The 24,499-nt window shown below is 40.9% G+C and overlaps 2 protein-coding genes across 2 annotated transcripts in view; both read left to right on the plus strand.

Annotated features, from left to right (window-relative positions):
* The window catches only part of LOC104958361 (plasma membrane calcium-transporting ATPase 1-like), a 29,029-nt gene extending 21,259 nt beyond the window's left edge, over positions 1 to 7,770 (plus strand). Inside the window, exons 8-19 of the mRNA XM_010786078.1 lie at positions 1,062 to 1,214; positions 1,365 to 1,579; positions 2,258 to 2,500; positions 3,059 to 3,300; positions 3,727 to 3,964; positions 5,079 to 5,258; positions 5,351 to 5,438; positions 5,545 to 5,651; positions 5,805 to 5,996; positions 6,815 to 7,028; positions 7,120 to 7,331; positions 7,492 to 7,770. Of these exons, the coding sequence (XP_010784380.1) occupies positions 1,062 to 1,214; positions 1,365 to 1,579; positions 2,258 to 2,500; positions 3,059 to 3,300; positions 3,727 to 3,964; positions 5,079 to 5,258; positions 5,351 to 5,438; positions 5,545 to 5,651; positions 5,805 to 5,996; positions 6,815 to 7,028; positions 7,120 to 7,331; positions 7,492 to 7,605 (2,198 nt within the window). The 3' untranslated portion in view covers positions 7,606 to 7,770. The remainder of the gene's footprint in view (positions 1 to 1,061; positions 1,215 to 1,364; positions 1,580 to 2,257; positions 2,501 to 3,058; positions 3,301 to 3,726; positions 3,965 to 5,078; positions 5,259 to 5,350; positions 5,439 to 5,544; positions 5,652 to 5,804; positions 5,997 to 6,814; positions 7,029 to 7,119; positions 7,332 to 7,491) is intronic.
* A 1,198-nt stretch (positions 7,771 to 8,968) lies between these two features.
* Positions 8,969 to 24,077, plus strand: LOC104958377 (collagen alpha-1(VII) chain-like). Its single transcript, XM_010786097.1, has 33 exons — positions 8,969 to 9,016; positions 10,044 to 10,151; positions 11,138 to 11,209; positions 11,554 to 11,610; positions 12,294 to 12,344; positions 13,931 to 13,969; positions 14,067 to 14,315; positions 15,883 to 15,909; positions 16,015 to 16,074; positions 16,413 to 16,538; positions 16,686 to 16,757; positions 16,920 to 16,955; positions 17,072 to 17,131; positions 17,296 to 17,340; positions 17,443 to 17,478; positions 17,885 to 17,920; positions 18,005 to 18,061; positions 18,145 to 18,216; positions 18,396 to 18,467; positions 18,546 to 18,581; positions 18,658 to 18,738; positions 18,818 to 18,871; positions 18,970 to 19,023; positions 19,104 to 19,166; positions 19,255 to 19,317; positions 19,424 to 19,540; positions 19,961 to 20,038; positions 20,366 to 20,419; positions 20,525 to 20,573; positions 21,320 to 21,514; positions 22,397 to 22,465; positions 23,132 to 23,305; positions 23,476 to 24,077. Exons 1-33 carry the CDS (start codon positions 8,969 to 8,971, stop codon positions 23,511 to 23,513), a joined length of 2,448 nt encoding a protein of 815 aa, XP_010784399.1. The 3' UTR covers positions 23,514 to 24,077.
* Positions 24,078 to 24,499: the final 422 nt, after the last annotated feature.

Below are 24,499 nucleotides of genomic sequence, written 5' to 3' on the forward strand. Positions count from 1 at the left end.
TGACACCCAGATAGTAATGATATTAAAAGGAGAATGGAAATGTGTCAGTTGTCCTTTAGCAGCAGTTCTAGCGCCAGTGCCCGGCGGAGCTAATGATTTTATCATGAGGAGTGACACGCAGAGACCTGCCCCTGCTGGCCTGCCGGCTGCCTCTCCTCCCTCCTCTGCCATTAGAGGCTTTGCGTTTCCAAGGTTACCTGGTTAGACGTGGGTTTTGGATTCCTGTCAGTTCTTTGTGCAAGGGATGGGGGTCCGGAGGGATGTTGGGGAAGAGATGAAAGAGATTTAAGGGAATGTAACTGGCCACAGGAGTTGCTGTCGAAGGAGGATTCAATTCCTCCGACAGATCTGAATGTTATTTGCTCGTTAACCTCTTCTTTAAATCTCTAAAGGTGGGAGTATGCTAATTACTCTACCAAATCTTCCAGCTAATTACTGTGCGGTCAGACCACGGCAAAACATAATTACAGTAACATTTCCCAAGTTCCATAGATAAAAGGAAAGCAACAAAAAAAACATGCTAATTTGACAACCATTTTGCTCTTGGCAGTCGCTCTTGATTTAATCTATTATCTTTAAATATAGTGTTTTTCATAATGCTTCTTGTAGTGCTGTTCTGAAGCAACTTTCTGTGAGTAGTTGGCAGCTAAATGAGATAATCAAGTAACTCAGGTCTGTGTCATTTGACTTCCTACAGTTTATTCATTCACTGTGTAACAGCAGCGTTTTTACCTCAGTTCATGCAAATGTAAGCAAATAGGCAAATCTAAAGAGGCTTCATGTGGTGCCTGATTACACATTGCATCTCCTGTGTGTTCTTTGGGTTATGATGATTTGTCACAACTGAAAGACACAAATTTGGTCAGTAATGTGTTCCAGATAAGACAAATACATCTGATAGACAAAGTACTGGGACACTGTTTAAACCAAAAACATTTTTCAAATGAATATGTGGACTGGCATGTAGACATTGAACACATAAGAATTTACAGCACTAAAATGAAACAGCGGTAAGGTGTAACGGCCAGGTCGTTTGAAATAGTTCTTGTGCTTTGCTGCAGCTAAAGCACAGGATGGTGCTGCGATGGAAATGCAGCCCCTGAACAGTGAGGAAGCTGATGCGGAGGAGAGGAAGAAATCCAACACGTCGAAGAAAGAGAAGTCTGTTCTCCAGGGCAAACTGACCAAGCTAGCCGTACAGATTGGAAAAGCAGGTGAGAAAAACCTTGGATTCCGGCAACCGTGCTATGTGGCTTTGTGTCTCCTGATTGTCTGCCATTTTGTTTTCCACATCCACAATTCGATCTTACCGTTTTATGATTGATTGGTCATTCTCTATCTTCCTTGTCTCTTATTCTCCTCAGGACTGGTTATGTCTGCCATCACTGTCATCATCCTGGTGGTGCTGTTTGTAGTAGACACCTTCTGGATCCAGAATCTTCCTTGGGTCAAGGACTGCACACCCATTTACATTCAGTTCTTCGTGAAATTCTTCATTATTGGCGTCACTGTCCTGGTGGTTGCTGTTCCTGAAGGCCTGCCTCTGGCTGTAACAATCTCCCTGGCATACTCTGTTAAGGTAAGTCTGCTAGCCAAGTGACCTGTGGCCAGTGCTGACCTGCTTACTCTTTAGCCTATTAAAGCTAGCAGGCCAGGCTGTTAGACAAGGAGACTTGGCCATTTGATACCCTAAAGCCAAGCTGTGATCCCTGTGCTGAATCTGTTAGCCAACAGAGGGCTTCGTCTTTTAAATCTTGCAGCCTTTAAAAATAAATGTTGTCACTCAAGTTAAAGTTATGTTCTGGAAAAATCTGAAAGCAGTCCGTCATTTTGACAGATTAGATCAAACTCGGAACAGCGCCAAAGCTTCCGTGTTATGAATGCCCTCCAAAAAGGAAATGATATCGTTTCCAAACCTAACTTTGCCGTACAAATCATTGAAATGTCTGAGTTTTTGCTTTACGCTGTGCGCGCTCCCGCCAGGTGCAGTGGGCATGCATAACACCGGCGCTAACAGTTCACGAGCGTGCGTCTCCCCCCCCTCCCTCCGTTGACAGTTCACGAGCGTGCTCTCTCTCTCTCTCTCTCTCCCCCCCTGTCAGAGTCGTGTACAGAGTAGGCCGACGGGTAATAATGGATTTTGACGGAAATGTTACGATCCAGCGAAAAAGTCTTGCGCCACCTCTGGTTCTGATACATTTCCCCCTAGTCATACTGAATTAAGTTGTTTAATCATTGGATGTATTGTTTTCTACAGAAAATGATGAAAGACAACAACCTTGTACGGCATTTGGATGCCTGTGAGACTATGGGCAATGCTACCGCCATCTGCTCTGACAAAACAGGAACACTCACCATGAACCGCATGACTGTGGTGCAAGCCTTCATCGGGGAGAAGCACTACAAGAAGGTCCCTGAGCCAGAGAACATCCCCTCCTCCATTCTAGACATTCTAATTCTGGGCATCGCTGTCAACTGCGCATACACTACTAAGATCATGGTAGGTCTGACCAAATGTATTATAAAACATTATGCCACCATGAATATTGTCTTATAGAGCTGTACCAAATGTCGTTTTTAGTTTACATTTTAAGCTAATGTTGAGGGTTTTTTAAATGATTTTATGTTTTATCATTATCCTCAAAAGGAAAAAAAAAATTAAATGAATGTGTTTGTGCTGCAGAAAAACATTTCATTTTTTAAATGCAAACAAATATAGATTGAAGCATAATATTTCACAAGGTAAAAAATCGGGCATTTTGGAAATAGTGACATCTATCTTTTTGTAATAGATGTTTATTGTTTGACCTTTTGGCAATATTGTAAATGTTTGGTTTGCAAGAGTCTTGCACAGCTGAGATCTAATTCTATAACATTAATATATTGATGTCATCTTTATCCACAACTGTGCAGTAATACCTGGTACCAATACACTTTTAATATTGTTTTTGGATATGATTAATAGCGTTACGAATGTTTTCAACTATTTGGTACAGCCCTATTGCAGTGTCCTATTTGGCTTTAGAAAATACTAACTGTCTTCTACCTTTTCTCTCAGCCTCCAGAGAAAGAAGGCGGCCTGCCACGGCAAGTTGGTAACAAGACTGAATGTTCCTTGCTTGGTTTTTCCAATGACTTAAAGCGCGACTACCAGACCATACGCAACGAGATCCCCGAGGAGAAACTCTACAAAGTCTACACCTTTAACTCAGTCCGCAAGTCCATGAGCACCGTGTTGAAAATGGCTGATGGCAGCTTCCGTATGTTCAGCAAAGGGGCCTCAGAAATTCTCCTAAAAAAGTAAGAAAAATGTTTTTATCTTAGCATTTTAGGGTTTACGTTAATATCTGTCTTCTATTGGAATTATATTACTGAAAAGACATGCACTAATGTATATGAAGTTTGACCAGTGTTTTCCATAAGAATGATTCCATAGATTTATTTGTACTTGTTTTAGCTGGCCAGTCTTTGCAGTAAATGATATGTGTAATGTCTTAAGCAGCTAAGAAGTTCAAGTGCATCCCACCCAAGCCCCTTACTTTGCGACTTAAAAACAGGCGCTCAGAAAATGAGCCTGTAACAACTCTGTAAGCCTCTTAACCAAGCAGGCTTCTTTTTAACCCACAGAGGGCTTAGGGACTACTTACTACCACGGTTAACCATTCAAACTCTTTGTCCTCTCCTCCTTAATCAACAATCAACAATCTCAACTTTCGTCTCCTTCAGGTGCTATAAAGTCATGACGGCAAATGGTGAGTCCAAGGTGTTCCGCCCACGGGACAGAGACGACATGGCGAAGAAAGTGATCGAGCCCATGGCCTCAGAGGGCCTGAGGACCATATGTCTGGCATACAGAGACTTCCCTGTCTCTGAGGGGGAGCCTGACTGGGACAATGAGAATGATATTCTCAGTGGACTGACCTGCCTCAGCGTGGTGGGCATTGAAGACCCTGTGAGACCCGAGGTTAGTGGCTTCACACACATCAGCAAGAGGGGACATAACACTTGTTCTAATTTAAACGGAGAGAACATAATTTCATACATGAAAAGACTTTGCTTTAATAAGGGGAACAGTTATCTTCATGACTTGTATTCAATGTGCTAGCACTTTATGCCCTTGGATCCAGTTATGGAAAATGGAAACTGGAAAATTCTAGATTAAACTACAGTGTTATCCGGCTATATCAGGAAGCAAAGTTGTTTATACCTGATCCAAAGAGTCTGCGTAAAAGCCAGTCGTCATAGAGAGTGGGTGAGATGCAACGTTATTTAAATATTGGGCTTCATTTTCATTCTTTCCTGGAAGGCATATGTAGTGTTGCACACATTGATGGAATTAGCTCTGTGTTGAGATTAAAAATAGAAAGCTACAGAGAGAAGAACAAACTCTTATGCCTTTCTAACCTCCGCACAGATGGCCAACGGTTATGAGTTCCTGTCTTGTTAAGTTACAGGAACCATTTTACTCCTCTGTTACACCGCAGAAAGGTGTGGGAGAGAGAGAACGGGGGGGTTCCAGAGCTATTTGACCATCAGGAAAGCACTTCTGATGAAGCATCCTGGCAGCTTAATGGGTTAGCTTGCTCTTGTGTGCTGTTTGGCACTCAGGCTTTCGGAGTAAAGCAAGACAATTGATTGACAGGAGATGCTGCATCAGCCATTTTAGATAATGATATTGAGGCTTTTGAGGGAGTGGTTCCACAGTGAGACAACTAAATGGATGTTCGAAATGGAACTGGCATGGTCATTAGCTCTTGCTAGAGGATCTTCTTCAGTCCTTCTCATTTGTTTTGACTTATTGCCAGTTTTTGCTGGGCAGGTGGTATACACACACAACGTGTGCTGGAAAGAATTGCCTGTGGTTTGAAGGGAGCTTACTTCAAGCATTGAGACTGCAGCATATAGTCACTATAGGAATTTAAACCTCACAAAACCTAGATAATAAGATAATAGCTGCGTATAGATCCGTAGTTGAACATAGCCAATGACCGACTCACAAAACCTGACATTTAATTTTAATATCCGTGTGATATGCAAAACATGCATTACTCATTCATTGTGTTTCCACTTTCCTGCAGGTCCCAGACGCCATCAAGAAATGCCAGCGCGCCGGTATCACAGTGCGGATGGTGACTGGGGACAACATCAACACAGCTCGAGCCATCGCCACCAAGTGTGGCATCCTACTGCCCGGAGACGACTTCATCTGCATAGAGGGAAAAGAGTTCAACCGAAGGATACGCAATGAGAAAGGAGAGGTGGGCCTCGGCAGCAAATTACTTGACCTCAAAATTGACAGTTGAAAATGCTGCTTTTGGGATTCTATCAGGGTTTTTTCTCATGTTTCTAGATCGAACAAGAGCGCATTGACAAGATCTGGCCCAAACTACGAGTACTGGCACGCTCTTCCCCCACAGACAAACACACCCTAGTGAAAGGTAAATCGGTTATTCTGGTCTGAGCTAAATGTTTTGCTGTTACTAGTTTGTTGTTTTCAGCTTACAGGATTATTCTGAAATTCTATTCTGTTATACTTTTATCTAGGTATTATTGACAGCACAGTGTTAGAAAAAAGACAAGTAGTAGCCGTGACAGGAGATGGTACCAATGATGGTCCCGCCTTGAAGAAAGCTGATGTCGGCTTTGCCATGGTGAGTTTTGCTATCTTTAATAAGACTTAAAAAGAGGATCCATTACTTGAACATGCTAACATTACATTTATTGGTTATTGGTTATATTAGAATGTTTATATATTGTGATCAGATGCAGGCAGATTCTTGAGCATCATCTTTCTTTGTCTCCAGGGTATTGCCGGCACAGATGTAGCTAAGGAGGCCTCTGACATCATCCTGACTGACGACAATTTCTCCAGCATCGTCAAGGCCGTCATGTGGGGGCGCAACGTCTACGACAGCATCTCCAAGTTCCTCCAGTTTCAGCTAACTGTCAACGTGGTGGCTGTCATCGTAGCATTCACAGGAGCCTGCATCACACAGGTCAGCACCAACAGAGTTAATATAAAAGAAACGCATTGGTCTCTAGCATGAAGGTGGTTGAACTAAATGTTTCTTCACTGGTTCACACTTTAACGGAGTGAAAATATGACCGTGTGAAGATCCAGCTAGCACATCTGAGGGGAAACACAGGGTGTGACGGGATTTCTTTTTTTTTTTTTGACACCATCAAAGTGGCAAAATGTTGACTTTTATTTTGTCTCTGTTTGGTGGTCAAGATAAGCTGGGCACTGCAGCCTAATGCAGTGATTTAAGTATCACCTTTTGTATCTCAACCAGAAGATTGCAGATCTATCTTAAATATACAATATATTCCTCAGAAATAGTCTTAATTCCCAATTCCCATTGCCTCCTGTGGCAATAAACCTGCATCAGTTATACCATTTGCATTTGTGTACGGAAACCAAATAACTGACAGTTGTGCTGCAGACAAGGGCATACATTGCTATTTGGTTCATGTCAGTTCAAATCTATTTAATTTATGCGTCGTATTTCCATGTTGTTAGAGATTTGATCCTATGTGTGACTGTGATAGATGGATCAATAAGTTATTGAACATAATTTGATGGTCAAAGATCAAGTTTGTGGGCTTCACTCAAAACGCATGTGCTAATTAAGACAATTTCACACACATTTCAAATAGGATAAAATGATGAAGTGATGACATTTTGCACGGACATGGCTATAAACTGCAGCTAGACTGGTAGGCGGAGGCATTCAACCGAGAGGCAGTAATTCCAGTTAATTCCTCCCTCTCTCCCCCCTTCTCAACATAATGTGATGCTTCTCTCTGCCTCCAGGACTCTCCACTGAAAGCAGTCCAGATGTTATGGGTCAACCTCATCATGGACACTTTTGCTTCACTTGCCCTGGCCACGGAGCCCCCTACAGAAGCCCTGCTGCTTAGGAAGCCATATGGCCGCAACAAGCCTCTCATCTCCCGCACCATGATGAAGAACATCCTGGGTCAGGGAGTGTTCCAGCTAATCACCATCTTCACTCTGCTCTTTGCCGGTAAGAAGCCATCCAGGGTGCGCACAGCATGTGGACTTGTTGTGTAAATCCGTCCGTTTATTTGAACACATTGTCTCTGACTTTCCTGTAGGAGAGAAAATCTTTGATATCGACAGCGGCAGGAATGCACCGCTCCACGCTGGACCCTCTGAACACTACACCATTGTCTTCAATACCTTTGTACTGATGCAGCTTTTCAATGAGATCAATGCCCGCAAAATCCATGGTGAAAGGAATGTCTTTGAAGGCATCTTCAACAACCTCATCTTCTGTAGTATTGTCTTTGGTACCTTCATTATCCAGGTAAAGTACACAGGCATATTTCAGTTATATCTTTTTTTTGTAAATCTGCTTGGTGACTCATACTGCAAAAAAACATGATCAGTCCCTGAGACTTGCAACCTCTAAATGTGAATCTCAAAGATTGCTCTCTAATGAATTCCGCCTCTTCCTGCTTCTCCAGATCGTCATAGTGCAGTTTGGTGGGAAGCCGTTCAGCTGCGTGGCTCTGAGCCTCGACCACTGGCTATGGTGCACTTTCTTAGGCTTTGGCTCTCTGCTATGGGGACAGGTATGAAGTGACTATACAACTGAGCTTCACCGTCAGTTTGCCAGAGAGAAACAATGGTATGACACTGCCCCCCTGTGGTGGAGTTGGTGTAATGGGAGTCTAATGGTGGCAGATAAATGCAGCAGTATGTTGTACTCTTGTAAAGAGATGGGTAAACTCCCAAATTCAAAATGAATATTTTAATTTTAAATAAAGTCTGTTGTAGTTATACTTCTCTGTACATAGCTTCAGCCAATCTGCAATTTTATTTAGATCAATCTGAACTGTCAAATTAAATGAATGTCTTTTTATTACTTATTATATACTTATTATATATATATGTGTGTGTGTGTGTGTGTGTGTGTGTGTGTGTGTGTGTGTGTGTGTGTGTGTGTGTGTGTGTGTGTGTGTGTGTGTGTGTGTGTGTGTGTGTGTGTGTATGTGTGTATGTGTATATATATAAAACACATTATATAATAATCATGATAGAAGCTGAGATCAGACATTTATATAATGTGTTTTATATATATACACATACACACATACACACACACACACACACACACACACACACACANCACGTTTTTAAGTCCTTGAGGCAGTCTTGAATTTTATTTAGATGATTAATTTCATCAGGCTTGATTGATAAATATAGTTGAGTATCATCCGCATAACAATGAAAGTTTACAGAATGATTCCTTATAATATTGCCTAACGGAAGCATATATAATGTGAACAAAATAGGTCCGAGCACTGAGCCCTGTGGCACTCCATGGCTAACTATGGTTTGCATGGAAGATTCATCGTTGACACGTACAAACTGAGAGCGTTCAGATAGATAGGACCTAAACCAGCCTAAAGTCAGCCTTAGGAACAGCTGACTGGCAGTTCCACAGGCCCCCTGAAACGAGATGTTGGATCTCAGTGGAGCATGTGGGATAGACAAGAGCAGGTCGGTTATATCGATTAGGAGATACACGGGGCCAGTGATAATTGCGAGAAGACACATGAACAGGAATGGAGAAAATACACATGATTATAGCATTAGGGGCTAAAAAACAAAATAAAACACCAGCGATACTTAGCTCAATCAAAGTAGGATTTGCCTCCTCTTTGCCTCCCTCGTGACTCCCGCAGGACTCTAATATCTTTGTCAGTCTTAGAGACTCCCGCAGGACTCTAATGTCTTTGTCTGTCTGACTCTGAAGCTGACGCTCCAGGAAAGTGCTACCTAAAATGAACACCTGACTGCTGAGTTCTCACAGCTGTGGGGCCACGCCCCTTTAATTAGTTAACTCTCTGCAGCTGGTGGCCCTCAAAAGGAAATCTAGACTGGCTCCCTCCTGAGTTGTTGTTGTGTTTTTAGCCACTCCTGTGTTGCCTTCGCCGTATGTTCAGGGTCATTGTCCTGCTGGAAGACCCATCCATGACCCCTACGGTACGGTACATGGCCCCGTACATCTCTCCTCGATGCAGGGAAGTCCTCCTGTCCCCTTAGCAGAGAAACACCCCCAAAGCAGAATGGTTCCACCTCCAGGCTTGACTGTGGGGATGGTGTTCTGGGGTTATAGTCAGCATCGCTCTTCCTCCAAACACAGCGGGTCAAGTTGATGCAAAAGATCTTGATTGTTCTCTCATCTGACCACATCAATCTTCTCCCAAGCCTTCTCTGAATCATTCAGATGTTCATTGTCAAACTTCAGACGGGCCTTTCATGTTCTTCTTGAGCAGGGGACCTTGCGGACGCTGCAGGATTTGATCCATTATGGTGGAGTGTGATATCAATAGTTTTCTTGGTGACTGTGGTCCCAGCTGCCTGGAGATATAACAAGTTCCTCCATGTAGTTCTTGGCTGATCCCTCACCTTTCTCATGATCATCAATACCCCACAGGGCCAGATATTGTGTGGAGCCCCTGACCGAGGGCGATTAATGCTCATTTTCTGTTACTTCCATTTAGAAACAAACACATTATTCTTCTGAATAATCACACCCACAGTTGTCTCCTTCTCACCAAGCTGCTTTCTGGTGGTCTCGTAGCCAATCCCAGCCTTGTGCTGGTCTACAGTCTTGTCCCTGAGGTCCTTAGACAGCTCTTTAGTCTTGTCCATGGTGGAGAGGTTGGAATCTGATTGATTGATTCTGTGGACAGGTGTCTTTTATACAGGTAACAAGTTGGTATTCGGAGTACTTTGTTAAAGGAAGAGGACTTATGTAACCGTCTGTGAGAGCAAGAATTCCTGTTGGTTGCAAGGGGATCAAATAATATTTTCCTACAATTAATTGCAAATTAATTGTTATCTTTTATATAATGTCAATTTCTGGATTTTCTTTTTGATATTCTTACTTACACTGTTTATATAAACCTACCATTAATTTACAGAATGTTAATTTCTTTGTAAGTGGGTAAACTTACAAAATCTGCAGCGGATCAAATACTTATTTCCTCCACTGTATGTGTCTCAGGAGGTTTCACAGTTACCGGATACTGTGGCGGGGACTGTTCTGCTCACTCAGGAGGACTCCCGGAACAAGAGCTCAGGACAAAAGAAGAAGAACAGGGAACGTGGGAAGGTAAAGCTGCCATTGACAACTACGAATCTCTACGATTGTTTGACATTGACTGAGCAGAAACACACATTTTTCAGTATTGTTCATCTTGTATATCCAACAAAAAACATAAAATACAATTTTCTTGTTGAGATTTTGCTGTTTGATTGATTATTTTTGATAACTTAAATGTTTAAAATTGAAGGAGAACCCTAGTGTTGCATGTTTTAGCTCCCTACATTCAATAATAATTCCACTAATTCATGAAAATCCACTTTTAATTTGTAATAAAATGTGGGCTGAAACATGCAAACCAAGGGTGTGCTCTTATATCAATAGGTCTAAACCATTTGATAACTTTAACTCTAAGAACTTTTAATGTTGCATTAATTTGTGTTCGTTAACTACTTATCTCCCTCTTAAATACCTCCCTCAACTTACAGTATCAACCTCGTAATTTAATACTTGATCATCAACGTCTAAAGCATGAGAAACCTTTATCTTTTTTCCCTCCGACTGTGAACTTCTTAACCAGGGCAAAGGAAATAAAGGAAGACATAAGAGGCAGAGACAACGCCTGGTAAATGTCCTTTAAGGGGTCCCATCTCAACCTCCAAACTTCACTCCACTTTTGTCCCAACTAAACAAAAAATAAACTACCAACTAACACGTCTATCTAACACTGCAAAGTTTAAACGAAGACTCTGACACTGGCTGCCGCTAACATTAACATGACATTATATGTGTAATTAACAGCTTAAATGTTTTTTTTAAAAATCATAATAAAATGACATAATTTAAATATAATAAACATAATTAACCAATATTTGTGGTGTGGCTAGTAAAAATAAAAGCATGCAGTTATCTCAACGTCCATGTGCTTCTCATTATAACTGTAACAAATCTCATTTTTGTTTTAAGTGCTTGGCATTGTGTTCTTCCAGACATTTTAAGTTATGATGTGTAACAGTATCTACCTCTAATTATTGTTGCGTGTCCTTTTTCTGAAGACCACTGATGAGGACATGCAAGAAGAGGAAGAGGAGTTTTATGATGGCGAAGAATACAGTTATGAATACGAGGTAGGCAGCAGCTGCGATGAATGTGTGAACAGTGGGAAACTTCATTTGAAAGTGATGATTGATGACGTGGGGCTGTTACAGATTGGGAGCGTTGTCGTGGTGGGAGGCTTCTTGCTAACAGACCTGTCATACTCATATTTAAATTGGGATTTTCTCAGCGTCTCATTTGCGCCCACACTAAATACTGGAGAGAATTTATTCATGACACACCCACTACTTGAATTTATCATTAGGAATACATTACTGTGTCATAACAGCCCACCCGATCGGCTTTGTACATTGTCACTGGAGTAGTTGAAGGTTGAAGGTGTTTACATGTTATGTATATATTTTTTTCTAAACAGGAAGAACTTCCTACAGATGTCCTCTTGGCCTCTCAGGAGAGGAAAAACAACACACAGGTACATTTGCTTCAAACAGCATGTTTCAGCTGGTCTGGGTAAATGCTGTGATTCACTTTAAATGTAAAATATGTTTCGCGTTTATTTTTTTACGATATGCAGCTTGAAGTCCAAAATGATTACATTCCCCATACAGTGGATAAATAGCTCAGTGTTAATAATGATGTAGCACATATCATCACCAAAAGTAATTCACTGTTGCACAGTTTACACATGTATGCTCTTTCTGTTTTTCGATGTAGGAGGAACTAATAACCACACACAGTCCTGCCCATTCAGAAACACTGGTGGAAACCTCCAGTCATCCTCTAACGTCCTCCACAGACAGAGACATAGATGCACAGGTGGAAACACACTCAATTGCTGAAGTATTAAAAAAAAAAAATTAGTACAAATATCCTGTCATTTGAACATTATATCTTACGTATTTATATATTATATACACATATTAAATACAACCCGGGAATGTTGTATATACCTAAAGAACCCTTTCCTTTCGGTTTTGTATTCCCCTAGGCTATCTTGACAACCTCAGAACCACTATCACAACCTGGAGATATAGAAATGGTATGGGGGGGTTTGCTTGTTTTTGTTGCCGTCACATACGGATTTTATGAGAGTGTTATTTTGAAAGTCTCTCCTTCATTGTCATATTCTGATCTGTTCTTCAATGTTATCACCAGGAGGAAACATCACTCCCTACGCCTCCCATCACGACAGAAGAACAACACAAGGTAGAGCTTTGATTTGACTTGAAATGCTTGAAACCTAACTGAATGTTTATGAAGACCCTTGCATGCCTTGGAATGCAAATCTCTTTTATCTTCACTTAACATGAGACTCCTAAAAGTGATTGACAAGTGCTTGAACCAAAGGATTGATGGTTACATTTTCTCCCTGTCATAATATGTAGTACTCCAAAAATTAACATGCTTTTTGTAACAAGCACATATTTCAAAACCTTTTCTTCTTTCTTCTAACTTCTAACTATACAATTTCACCAGTGCAAAAAAAGGTGCACATATGACTAATGTGAATACAATGGGAATGGAAAAAAAGCATCATAGCATTATTAAAGCATGAGACAGGACAGCATTTCCAGAGAATGCTATTAGCATGATTTCTCTAATGCTTGCCTGAATGGGAATGAGCCAAACAAGTTGCCTAGACCAACTCTTCAATGATTTACAGACAAAGAAACAATTCCATAGCATTACCTTTAATACTTTCTCTGTCTGGTTTTTTTAAACAGGACGACTCTTAAGTCCCAAGAGACTGTGACTTTAGGATGTTAAGCATTCATAAGAAAGCTCACACTACATGGAGCGTGTGAATAAACTGCGAACTGTTTTGCTGGTGAGGAGCCCTGAACCTGACCTGAACGTATCATGAGGAAGGACTTCTTTCCACAAAGAGACACTCACCCATGCCCAACAACATACCAAAGTTCAAATCTGCTATGAGGGCTTATATCCTTAGTAGAGCTCTGTAGAAAACCAGGCACAGCTGTTTAAATATGATATGTTTCCTCGTGTCCAGGTTATTTTCATTCTTCACCTTTTTCACTGTTAATGCCAGTCTAGCCTTTAATTTACTCAACTTGTCTACAACTCCTAATTTATTTATTAAGACAAATATTTATTTGTAACAAATACATATCACATTAGATGCAACTGAACATTATATTTCCTTTTGAAAAGTTGTACTTACATTTTATTTATTGAAATATGGATAATCTTGTGTTTTTACCTTACCAAATATCTTTGAATATCAATGATATTATTTAGAATGTAGTGTTACTATAAGCATATGTGGAGCCAACGCTTTTTTCACTGGTGAAATGTTTCTCTGTTATTACATTGTTTTGTCTGTTTAACCTCTCTGTGCATGTATCCATAGTAAAATTGTTAAAATAACCTAAGCAATTCTGTGTCTTTCTTTCTTATACACACACATACATCAAAACACACATACAGCTGTTTGCTAGGAAGCTTTACAATAATTGTGATAAATGTTTCATGAGAAGTTTTGGGGGTCTTGATAGGTGCATAGGTCCCAGATCAGGGTGAAGAAAAGCGCTACCTGGCCTGACTCCATGGTAAGTGCCACCTTTGTAGAAGACAGATTGATAATAATCAAAATGGCAGTAAAAAAAACATTTTTTATTTTTTGTAGGTGTTTATGCCAGGTGCCCCTGGTGGAAGAACTCGTTTCTTGGAGGCACACAAAGTAATTCAGTCTTAAAAAATTCAAACTTAATGCATGTGACTCAGATTGCATCTAATAAAAAATGAAGATTGACACCTTATTTGATTTTCAGCATCTGTCCTCTGGAGCTCAAGGTTACAACAGCTGGAATGTAAGTTATCATGGATTTCAAAAATGAGAAATCCAAACGAAGACGCTGAGACTTATAAACATGGTAACTCGTGTTATTAAATGCTGTTCTCTTGCAGAAGAAGCACGAAGACTCTGAACTTCAAACACTTAGCAGGAAGCAGAGGCAAGAACGAAGTGAGAGGCAGCGATACAGCGATACAGAAACCCAAGGGGGAGGAAAGGAAGAAACTGAAGCTGAAGAAGTGGAGGAGTGGGAAACAGAACAACACAAAGTGATAGAGACAGATCGATTTACAGAACCAGACCCTGATCCCATCTATGAGGAGGAGAGGAGTGGAGACTACGACTGGGAGACAGAGGAGGACGTAGATCGAGAGAGAGGAGGAAAGGAGGATGAAGACCTCGAGAGGGAGAGAGAGAAGGAAAGGATGGAGATGGAGAGAGAAAGAGAGGAGCTTGAGAGAGAAAGCGAGGCAGAGATGGAAGTAGAGAAAGAAAATATGGAGAGGGAGCTGGAGAGGGAGAGAGAAAAAATGGAGAGGGAGAAAGAGTTGGAGAGGGGGAGGACAGAGCAGGAGGGGGAGGAAGACTTGGAGAGGAAGAGGACAGAGCAGGAGGGGGAGGAAGACTTGGAGAGGGCGAGGGAGGAGTGGGAGAGGAGGAGGGCGGAGATCGAGAGGGGGAGAGTGGGGGGTTATGATGAAGAAACTGGACAGCCGTACCCATACCCCCCAGAGTCTTTCCACCTGAAGGTAACACACCCTTCAATGTAACAAACTCAACTTTTGTTATGCACATTTAGAAATATGCAGGATGAACACCACTTTGATTATGCAATGCTTTTCATTTCTTATGCAATAGGGACAAGCAGGTGAGAATGGATCACCAGGACGGAAGGTAACAAAATACTTTTTAACATGAAGACATAACAATAATAAACATGGTTATCATTGAAGCGCTTAAGACACAATGAGAAATGTTACATCATGAAGAAAAACATTTACTCATATAAAGCCTGATGTTATGGACTCATTTATTTGTGGTCAAACACTTTTTCATAAATCAATGATAGGAACTGAGGTTATACTTAAAAAATGTGAGGGGAAAGAAATGAAAAATACACATGTGAATAGGATGAAAAAGCAAAAAAGGGCTCTGGCAAGGAAAAAGGGTTAGCAACATAAAAACCAAAGCATAAGTACATTTTGAAAAAACCTGATGTAAAGGGTCAGTTTACCCAAAACGATATTTATGTCACAATCAACCGCATGCTAACAGCTGAGTGAGGCACATGCAGAGGTTAGAGGTCAGAGACAGCAAATTACACAGTTACGTCTGATGGGAATGTAGTTTATGAAACCTAGAGATGGACATATCAAATCACAGCTGTCTGCATGGACTCCACTAGAAGTGAGCAAGAACAAATGTTTTGTAATTTGGGTGAACTCACCCTTTCAATTCAAACACATCCCTTCCAGGATTTCCTGAGTCACTGATATCAGCTCACTGATTAAACAAATATGAAGCAGCATTATCATTATCTTTAGATCCCAGAGGAAACATGACAGTCACCACACAACATGTGCCTCCACTTCATGAATATATAACTGCAGCTATCCCCAGCTACCCACAGTGCATCAGTAAATGACATCAGAGCGTGGGGAGAACTCCTCTCGCGTCTCGCCTGTCAGTAAAACCAGTCGAGTCCCGGCCTTTGATGTGACACTCTGCTCTATTTCTGTTTGACTGGGAGACAGTATTAAAGCAGACATTCATTATTCCCCTTGTTAAACATGCCGAAGAGGCTGCTTATTCTTTTGTGTTTTTTTATTTATGTATTCAATTGAAATTCATCTGAGTTTGTTTATTTTGGATCATGGAAAACAAAGTTCTGAGGAGCTCTTTCTAACTCTTTTTGTCCCGACTTTTCAGGGGGAAATTGGTGAAGGAGGACAGAAGGTAAATATGTATAAACTGTTCAATATTAGGTTTTGAAAGTGTTACATTTTTAAATGAAAGACATTGCTGAACGATGTTCCGATGACGTTTGTTTTGTGTGTTTAGGGCGAGCCAGGTATCGGCCACAGGGGTCCAGAAGGCCAGGCTGGTCCTCCGGGACTCAAGGTAACATTTCAAGACAAATAAAACCTTGCAAACTTTATTTTTTTAATCCCCCTCTAAATCCATGAATCCTCCGCAAGTCTTCTATCACATTCTCGTTAATTGATTTGCTTCTCTTGGCAGTTTTAATTTAGCAAATGTAATTGGCTCAGTGACTCATTCACTAATTTCAAATGGTGTTTGAGCATTTACATTGGTAAAGGAAGGAAGACATTTATTTGAAAGCAATGAGTCAAAAGTAACAGAACAGCTGAATAATAACATCAAAGAAGTGACCTTTAATTGTTTGATTGTCTCCAACATTTTAAATTGTCTTTCTTACTTTCCCTCTCTTAACCTAGGGTGAACCAGGTGAGCCGGGGCCTCCGGGTGCCCAGGGCATCCAGGGTATCCGTGGTCACACAGGCATGCAGGGCTCCCAGGGGCTTAGGGCTGCTCAAGGGGACCCAGGAGACCCAGGCAGAGAGGTGCATCATACCTTATCAGTGTATCAGCTGATCTTCAGCTCGTTTTGGATGAAGACAGTGGAAGCATGTGCATATGAGTGGAATTGTTGTGAATTAATGCTAAAATGGGTTGTAAAGAATAATCAAATGTTTTCTGTGTGAACGCAGGGGGAACGGGGAAAAAGGGGAAAGAATGGATCGCCTGGATCTCCTGGAACCCGAGGAGCAGCAGGTGCTCAAGTAAGAAAACACAAAAGAGCAAAATGAGCTTCACAAATAGTCTGTCTGTAGATTGGTATTTCTCATGATTTGATAACAGTGACACTTTATCTGATTCATTTTCCACTGGAAATAACCTTTAAGGATATCTTCTTTTGCTCCCGCTGCCCCTCTCTAATAAAGGGTTCTCCTGGGATTCCTGGAGTAAAAGGAGAAAAGGTAGCTTTATATATGATAGTAGCATCAATTATTTTTTCTTTGGCCCATGATTCCTAGATTATACTTCAACTGGTATGGTCGTTTTATAGTTCAGTCATGACTTTATCTTCCTCCAGGCCAGCAGTGCTCCTGGAGAGCCCGGGGCCCGGGGGCTGGCAGGCTTCTCAGGCAGGAAGGTGAGTTTAGTTCAGCTTCATCCCAGGAGACCCTTGTGAGAAGAAAAGCCTGACCAGAAAAAGACACCAGAAACAAACACCAGACAAACACCAGACAAACGTTATGAAGCAAATTCCTGTAATGTTAGTGGATTAAGCAAAAGACATAACCGATTTCTTTTCAGGGTGAAAAGGGTCCTATAGGCAATAAAGGACCGTCTGGAAATTTAGTAAGTCACTTTTTGAAAGCCACCAAGTGTCCTGCTTTTATTTAAAACTGTTACAGGTTTAACTTGTGTATATTTAAAGATACTTTTTTTCTTCTTTTTTAGGGTCCAAAGGGTTTGCGTGGCAGCAAAGGTGGAAAGGTGAGCTGTTATTTCACATAAATGATCACAATATTATTATATATTTAAATGTATCTTTTCATTTGGTTCCTTCACTTAACTCACCAACATAATTAATCATACGGTAACGCTGCAATACTTTAATGATTGATGTCAACTTGGAGTCAGCAAACAAGACTCCAGAAAATAAATATGTATTCTCTACTCAAGAGTCACAAATAATGAGTTCAAGGCCTCTCCTTTCAATGTGTCTAACCCCTTGTCCTGTTGCGTATAACAATCATCCATGACATTGTATCAGATGGATTGCATTGTATTGTGAAGGGTTTTAATCAAATAAAATGCAACACTAAAGCAGCAACAGGTATAAAGTATTACGTGTACTTTATCAACAGCTAGAATGGCAATAACAACATTTTGTTTGTAGGGTGACTTTGGATTGCCTGGAGTGAGAGGAGAAAGGGTATGATGTGTTCCTTTTTATTACTTCCCCTGCAGTTTTCTAACCCTGCACTACACTCTTTCACAATTTAATATCTTCCTACAGGGGAATGTACTTCAAATCCAAGGACCCCGTGGATTTAAGGGTTCCAAAGGAGAGGCGGTAATATCCTTTAATATATTTGCCATCAGAATGACTGTAGAAGGAATTCTTAAGAAAAATACTACGATTATTTTCTTTTTCAGGGTGAGCGTGGCCCACCAGGTTTCGATGGAGATAAAGGAGAAAAGGGCGAGGACGGTCCTCCTGGAGTCAAGGTAATAAATCCTGCTGTCAAATATGTAAACAACAATAGTAGTAGATTCAAAATACTGTTATACTGAACACGGTGGTGTCTCTGTTAGACAATGATCATTCTTCTTCATACTTTTATTTGTCATTAAGGGAACAGCAAAAAATCCTTATCACGGAAACCATTTGTTTTTGTTTTGGAAAGGGCATAAAGGGTGATGCAGGAACTAAGGGGGCATTGGGACGTTTTGGAGCACGAGGACCAGTAGGCCAGAAGGTAAATAAAGGTTTATTTTCATATTGTTACACCACATTTATCTCAGTTCTGTGTGTAAAGTGATCTTATTTCCCTCAGGGAGATTCAGGAGAGCCTGGAATAAATGGAGAAATGGTAGAGCTACAAAACATTTTTAAGCGCCACATTTGAGTTTTAACACACGCAGTAATACCCATGGTTGTGATTTAAGGGTCTCAATGGGGATTATGGAGTGGATGGGGCCAAGGGGGACAAAGGAGACATAGGACTGTTCGGCCAAAAGGGAAATCAGGTACATTGAAAATCAATATTCAACCAATCATGATCCTTTATATCGTATCGTATGAATGTGTGTTTGATTCTTTTCTCAGGGTGATGCAGGAGAACCAGGCTTACCGGGAAACATAGGGGAGAATGGAGAAAAGGTTAAGGCAGATTTTTCTTTTTCACAGTTGTCCCACTCATTGTTTATTTTTTATTTGCCATGTGCCATATTTGCATGTGAAATATGTTTTTGTTGCAGGGTTTCAGAGGTCTACCGGGACGCATTGGGAGTCCAGGCCTTGATGGAGAACAGGTTAGTAATGAACTAGCATCTTAGATGAATGCAAAGTTATTCATCATCTTTCAGTAATCTAAATAACTCTGTGTATGAAGGGAGATTTGGGGTTACACGGCACGCCTGGTATACCTGGGCTGAATGGACTCACAGGACGCAAGGTGAACATTCAACGTTGCAAATATTCATCTTTCTCTCTTCCGTAAACGTATACAAACTCTCTGTTCCTATCATGTGACCTCACTTTAGGGTGATAAGGGACAAGGAGGCGTCAATGGTGTTGATGGTAAATCAGGAGTGAAAGGAGATAAGGTCAGTAAATTAACATCACTGCTAACTATCAAGCTAATTTCACCACTGATCATTTGCCGGTTTTATTTTCTCCTGTGTGTGTTAATGATTCTGTTGCTTGCTGAAGGGTGCAGCAGGTTTCCCAGGATTCCCAGGGTTTAAGGGGTCGGAAGGGAAAACAGGAATGGACGGAGATGAGGGAATGCCAGGACACCCCGGACCCCGCGGGGAAACAGGGCGGAGGGTACGGTATTCCTCCGTGTGTTGAGGAAATATGAAATAAATCATTCCATTTTAGACTATTATGTGAACATGGTGACGAGATGAGTGTGATTACAGTCCTCACCATATCTGCGTCTTGTTAGCATGTACTGCAGCAGTGGATACAGTACAGACATGTCTTATACTAAAACACACACACACACACACACACACACAGGCCTATTTTCCGTCTGCAGCTTTCATGATTTCAGCTACAATTAGCAGACTTTCAGTGTTGACAGAGAGTGTGGAAACCTTTAAAGAGGATATTCTGAGGAGTTACCTAATCAGTCTGTCTTTCCTGCCGCTGTGTGTCTACTTGTTAACACAGAGGTTTAGTATGAAATACTGTCCAAACTCACAATGTGGTTTCTCTGGACGCACTTTGATTTTTGTCTAACAGGGGGAGAGGGGCAGAAGAGGCAGAGTGAAGACTTGTCAGAGAGGAGCCCCTGGGACAACAGGAATAAGAGGAGAGAGTGTGAGAGTCCTGCATGAACACACACACACACACACACACACACACACACACACACACACACACACACACACACACACACACACACACACACACACACACACACTCAAAAACAGAAGTGAAGATATTGACATCTTGGTCTTCTCCTTGCTTCTGTGTTACTAGCTTCTGTTATGTATTTGGTCCACTCAAGAAATGTTTTACTTTTTTTTTGATGACCTGAAGGTCGTGGGATTTTATACTCTCTAGAGTTGTTTTGATCAAATTAAAATATTTTATAAAAATGCTCGATAGAATTTTCAATGTTTTGAAAATGTGTTGTTTCTTTAGGGTACACTGGGCATTGAAGGAGGAAAAGGGGAGAAGGGGGAGCCTGGACTCTCGGTATGTGTTTATCACAATTACACACGTTTAAACATATTTACTGTATATAGAGAGGTAGTCAAATTAATAACTAAATAAACTAATATTTTCTTTCTTTGTATCAAGGCTGAAGAATTGAAGGAGATAGTCACTCAGGAGGTGGTAGAGAAGTGCGGTAAGATTCAGTTTGTCCCATTATTCACTTAGACATCTTGAACCTTTTCCGTTTGCTTATACATTGAACTGATACGGAATACAGTACATGTGTGACTCTTGACAGGTCTACATATTGTGTGTGTTTGTGTGTGTGGTGGTTTGTTGTAGAGCTCTCACGGCGGCAGCATGGCACCGTGTGTGTTTAGCCATCTGTTATGTTCTCTCGGAGGAACACACACCATGGTGTCGGCCACAGTGGAGCCATTCACAAACACGAGACTGCCATTAAGTGGGACGCCTCACCAAGAATCCAACACACTAAATACTTAAAGGACAATTCTGCCGATTGCAAACTTTTTTCATGCAGGATGTTTTGAAAATATAGATGGATCAGTATTTGAAACGTTGTATTTCCTAAATAACACAGAATATCAGACCACGCATGTTCTAGAATCTAGTTGCTAGCTAGCTAATAGCTGGTTATTTAAACTACACATCTCATAACACAATCTATTTTGGAAAAAGATACGTTCCCATAACTCTGTTAAACAGCAACGCTTTGATAATCTGCAAGTAGGAAGAGTTTAGTAGTCCAGAGTTATGTCAAGTTTAAAATTATAAATAAAAAGGTCTGAATGTTGTACACTAAAACACTTCAGACTCAAATGTTGGCAATTATATTTCAAAAGTATATTGATGTATAGTACAGATAGAAAATAGCATTCTTATTTGGTTTTGAAGATTGCGTGTTTATTGTTTGTACAGGATTGGAATACAAGTTCATGGTGAAGTCTGTGGATCCAGATGGAACCACTGCAGTGACTGAGAATAAAAAACATCCGGTTGATGTAGTGACACCCGTCAACCCTGACCTCCCTGAAGAAGGGGTGGAGGAGGGAGGGGGAGCCAAACTGGGAGAAGTGACCACTGCTGCCCCTGTGCTCCAACCAAACAGCACTGGTAATTATAATGATTTCAGTAGTGCACATGCAGGGTCTAAGCCCACGGGCCGAACACACAGATGCCTGAGACATCATCATTTCTGAAAGTGCTCAGATGTCCACGACACATTTATAGAGTGTGACCAAATGAGTGTTCCAGCTAAATGGTTACATATGTCATACTATTGTGTACCAGCTGTGATGTAGGCATTTGTATAGTGTGTTGGTTGAGACTGTAGGGACTTTGAAACAGTAATAATGTAATCAGATAACTTTTTAACCACCTCAGAGTATATTATCATGATTCTGTCAAGGTCACTTGGAGTAACAAATGGAGGCCAAGATCACGAAGACAAAAAGGCAACACAAATTGAGGTTCAACATGAAGCTTATTATATACATTGAACACAGCTCCAGGGAAAGAACAGCTTTCTGCAACCCAATTTATTTCCATTGTTGCTTCAGGTGAACATAACCAGAAGACTAATCAAAGACGAAGCTTGTCATTGCCCATTGTCCATGTCAGCATGTTAATTCATAACTTATAATCATTTACTGGAAAACAATTAGCTCATTCTGTGTAAGGAATTATGGATTTGCTCAAGCCCAGTAGGTCACTTTTTAATATGGAGTCTTCAAAGGAGCAAATGAAAATGTGTCCCTGTTTTTTTATTTTTGCAGGATATGATTTGTGAATTGTAATTCCTTCAAACAAAGATTCACAGAAAGTTTGCACAACGAGAACAGAAATATTTACAACGAATGTTCCATGTAGATCAAATACACACACAACTGGAATTCAATAGATGTTGGTTGAGTCAAAGTGGTTCCTTCTTTTGGCCCCTTATGATTCAATCCACCAAGTAGTCCTGCTTGTAATTGATGTTGTTTTGGGCGTCAGATTCTCTTGAGGGGACTGCTGAGTGGAGACAGAGGAAGAAAAGAAGGGTACTTGGAACCAACACAGCTGGTGAGTGGCCAAGACAACTTATTCTCCTCCTCATCTTTTCACTTTTTTTCAATCTTGTTTACTTGCTTTGTGCCTTCCATAAGCTATGAGTAATGGTATCCTTGAAATTGTTTAAAAAGCACAATGTGGGAGAGAATGATAAGAGCAAAACTTAATCCATGAATGTTTGATAGCCTGTGCTAGATTTCGTGACGCACTTAATGAAAAACAAGCGCAGTGGGAAAAAAAGCTTCTCACTAGACCTTGTGTGAATCATACAGTACATTGATAACATCCAGCAGGTCCCTTTATACTTAGTAATTCATTTAGAAATTCTCTAATTTGCTCTTTTCTTGAGAGAAGATGAATATCATGAAATATTTGTTTGTTGTGATCAGTCAGGCAATTTATTAACATTTCTTATCCATCTCTATAAGAAAGCAAACAAGTAAGCATCCCTTTTACACAAACACTTGTCAGAGCAGGTTTCATAATCACATTTGTGAAATCTCGTCAGTCTAAAAATCTCCCCAAACATTTTGCACACTAGTGGCCCCAAGTGGCCTCAATATATATATATGTTTAGAGTGTCATGAAGTTAAAAATGTAGGCAATAATACACATCCTCGATCATATTGAAAAATAAGCTACATTTGTATGTTTTTATTTGTTCTCGCATGCAAGCAGAGCGCTGTCTGGAGCCGATGTCAGAGGGGGCCTGCTCAGAGTTTGTTCTCCTCTGGTACTTCCACCCTCGCTCAGGGGAGTGCAGGCCGTTTGTGTACGGAGGCTGTGGAGGAAACACAAACCAATTCTCTTCAACACAAGAGTGCCAGAGTTGGTGTGGGGTGCAGAGGAGAGGTAAGGGGAACTAATCAGATCACTAAGTAAACGTTGTTCAGCTAATTTTCTGTAAAAGTGTCTCAGTTTGATTGGGAAGATGCTGTGATTCAAAAAATAGTCATTAAGACAACACAATATTTGCCGAATCTTTAATCATAGTAATTAAAATGGCATTTACACTTCCATAGGTACGAATCCTGGAGAGGAAACAATCAACCAAAAATGAGGAAATCATTTGTGTACATAACGTTGTAAAATGTTCGAATCGTGTGTTTTTTTGTGGATTTATTTATATATTTTAACGGCTTGATTTTTTTAGAGACAAAGTTTTGAAAATCGAAATGTGAATTTTATATACTTTTATTCTGAAATAGACTGGCATTAGACTGAGTTTTTTAAAGTCCGAAAATATCAATTTCCATCCTGAAATATTAAATCACTCTTCACCCTTGTCTATATTTGTCGTGCTCGTCTTTTCTCTCCATCTCTCTTGAATACTCAGTCACCTTTCTGATGTTTTCATAAAGTGCCCTGCCTCCTGTGTGGTGAGAACCAATAAGAAGCTGATTTCTGAATGCCTGCTGCTACCTCCACCACTACATATGTTTCTTTGGTAGGGGGTGTTATGGGTCAGGCTGGGAGCCGCATGAGGGGGATTATGCAGGGACTGTTGAAGGGACTCTCCATCGAAGCGGCGCAGCAGGAGCAGGGGATTCCTGCGTGGGTGTTGAAGTGACGGCAGCACGCATTCAGGGCTTTTTTGCTGGCAATGTGACACACGAAGAAGCACGACACAGGCTAGATTCTCAGGGTGTCATTTGATGATGTTTGGGAAAAGAAATCTTAGTTTTCAGTGCAACATGTTGCAGCTCCACCGCCACGTTTCTGGAGGCATTCTTCAATAATCAGTATTTAAAGCAGAAAATGTGGTTCATGGATACAGATGAGTCTTTAGCTGACAAGCCTCCAGAGGCTTCCTCCATTAGTCACGATGCTGCTCTGTACGATGCACTCCCACATGCCGAGAGGCTTCGTAGATCTGTAAGATGTAGTTACGCAGTCTGCAGTGACAGGCTGTCCTCGATGAACCACGCCCTCTGCCAACACAACTAGTGTAGACGAGGCCACACTGTAAAAAATACGTAACACTTATATTTTAGCTTTAAAGTCATTTGTCCTTATTCTTAATATATTTTCTCAGTGTTAAAATAT

The sequence above is a fragment of the Notothenia coriiceps genome, unplaced genomic scaffold (genome assembly GCF_000735185.1).
Source record: "Notothenia coriiceps isolate Sejong01 unplaced genomic scaffold, NC01 NC01_scaffold00028797, whole genome shotgun sequence".
Classification (NCBI taxonomy): Eukaryota; Metazoa; Chordata; class Actinopteri; order Perciformes; family Nototheniidae; genus Notothenia; species Notothenia coriiceps.

Coding starts and splice junctions, on each gene's coding strand:
- LOC104958377 (XM_010786097.1), top strand. CDS start 8,969: ATGTTCAGGGTCATTGTCCTGCTGGAAGACCCATCCATGACCCCTACG. Junction 11,210..11,553: donor AATACAGTTATGAATACGAG/GTAGGCAGCAGC, acceptor TTTTCTAAACAG/GAAGAACTTCCTACAGATGT. Junction 23,306..23,475: donor GTGTGGGGTGCAGAGGAGAG/GTAAGGGGAACT, acceptor ACACTTCCATAG/GTACGAATCCTGGAGAGGAA.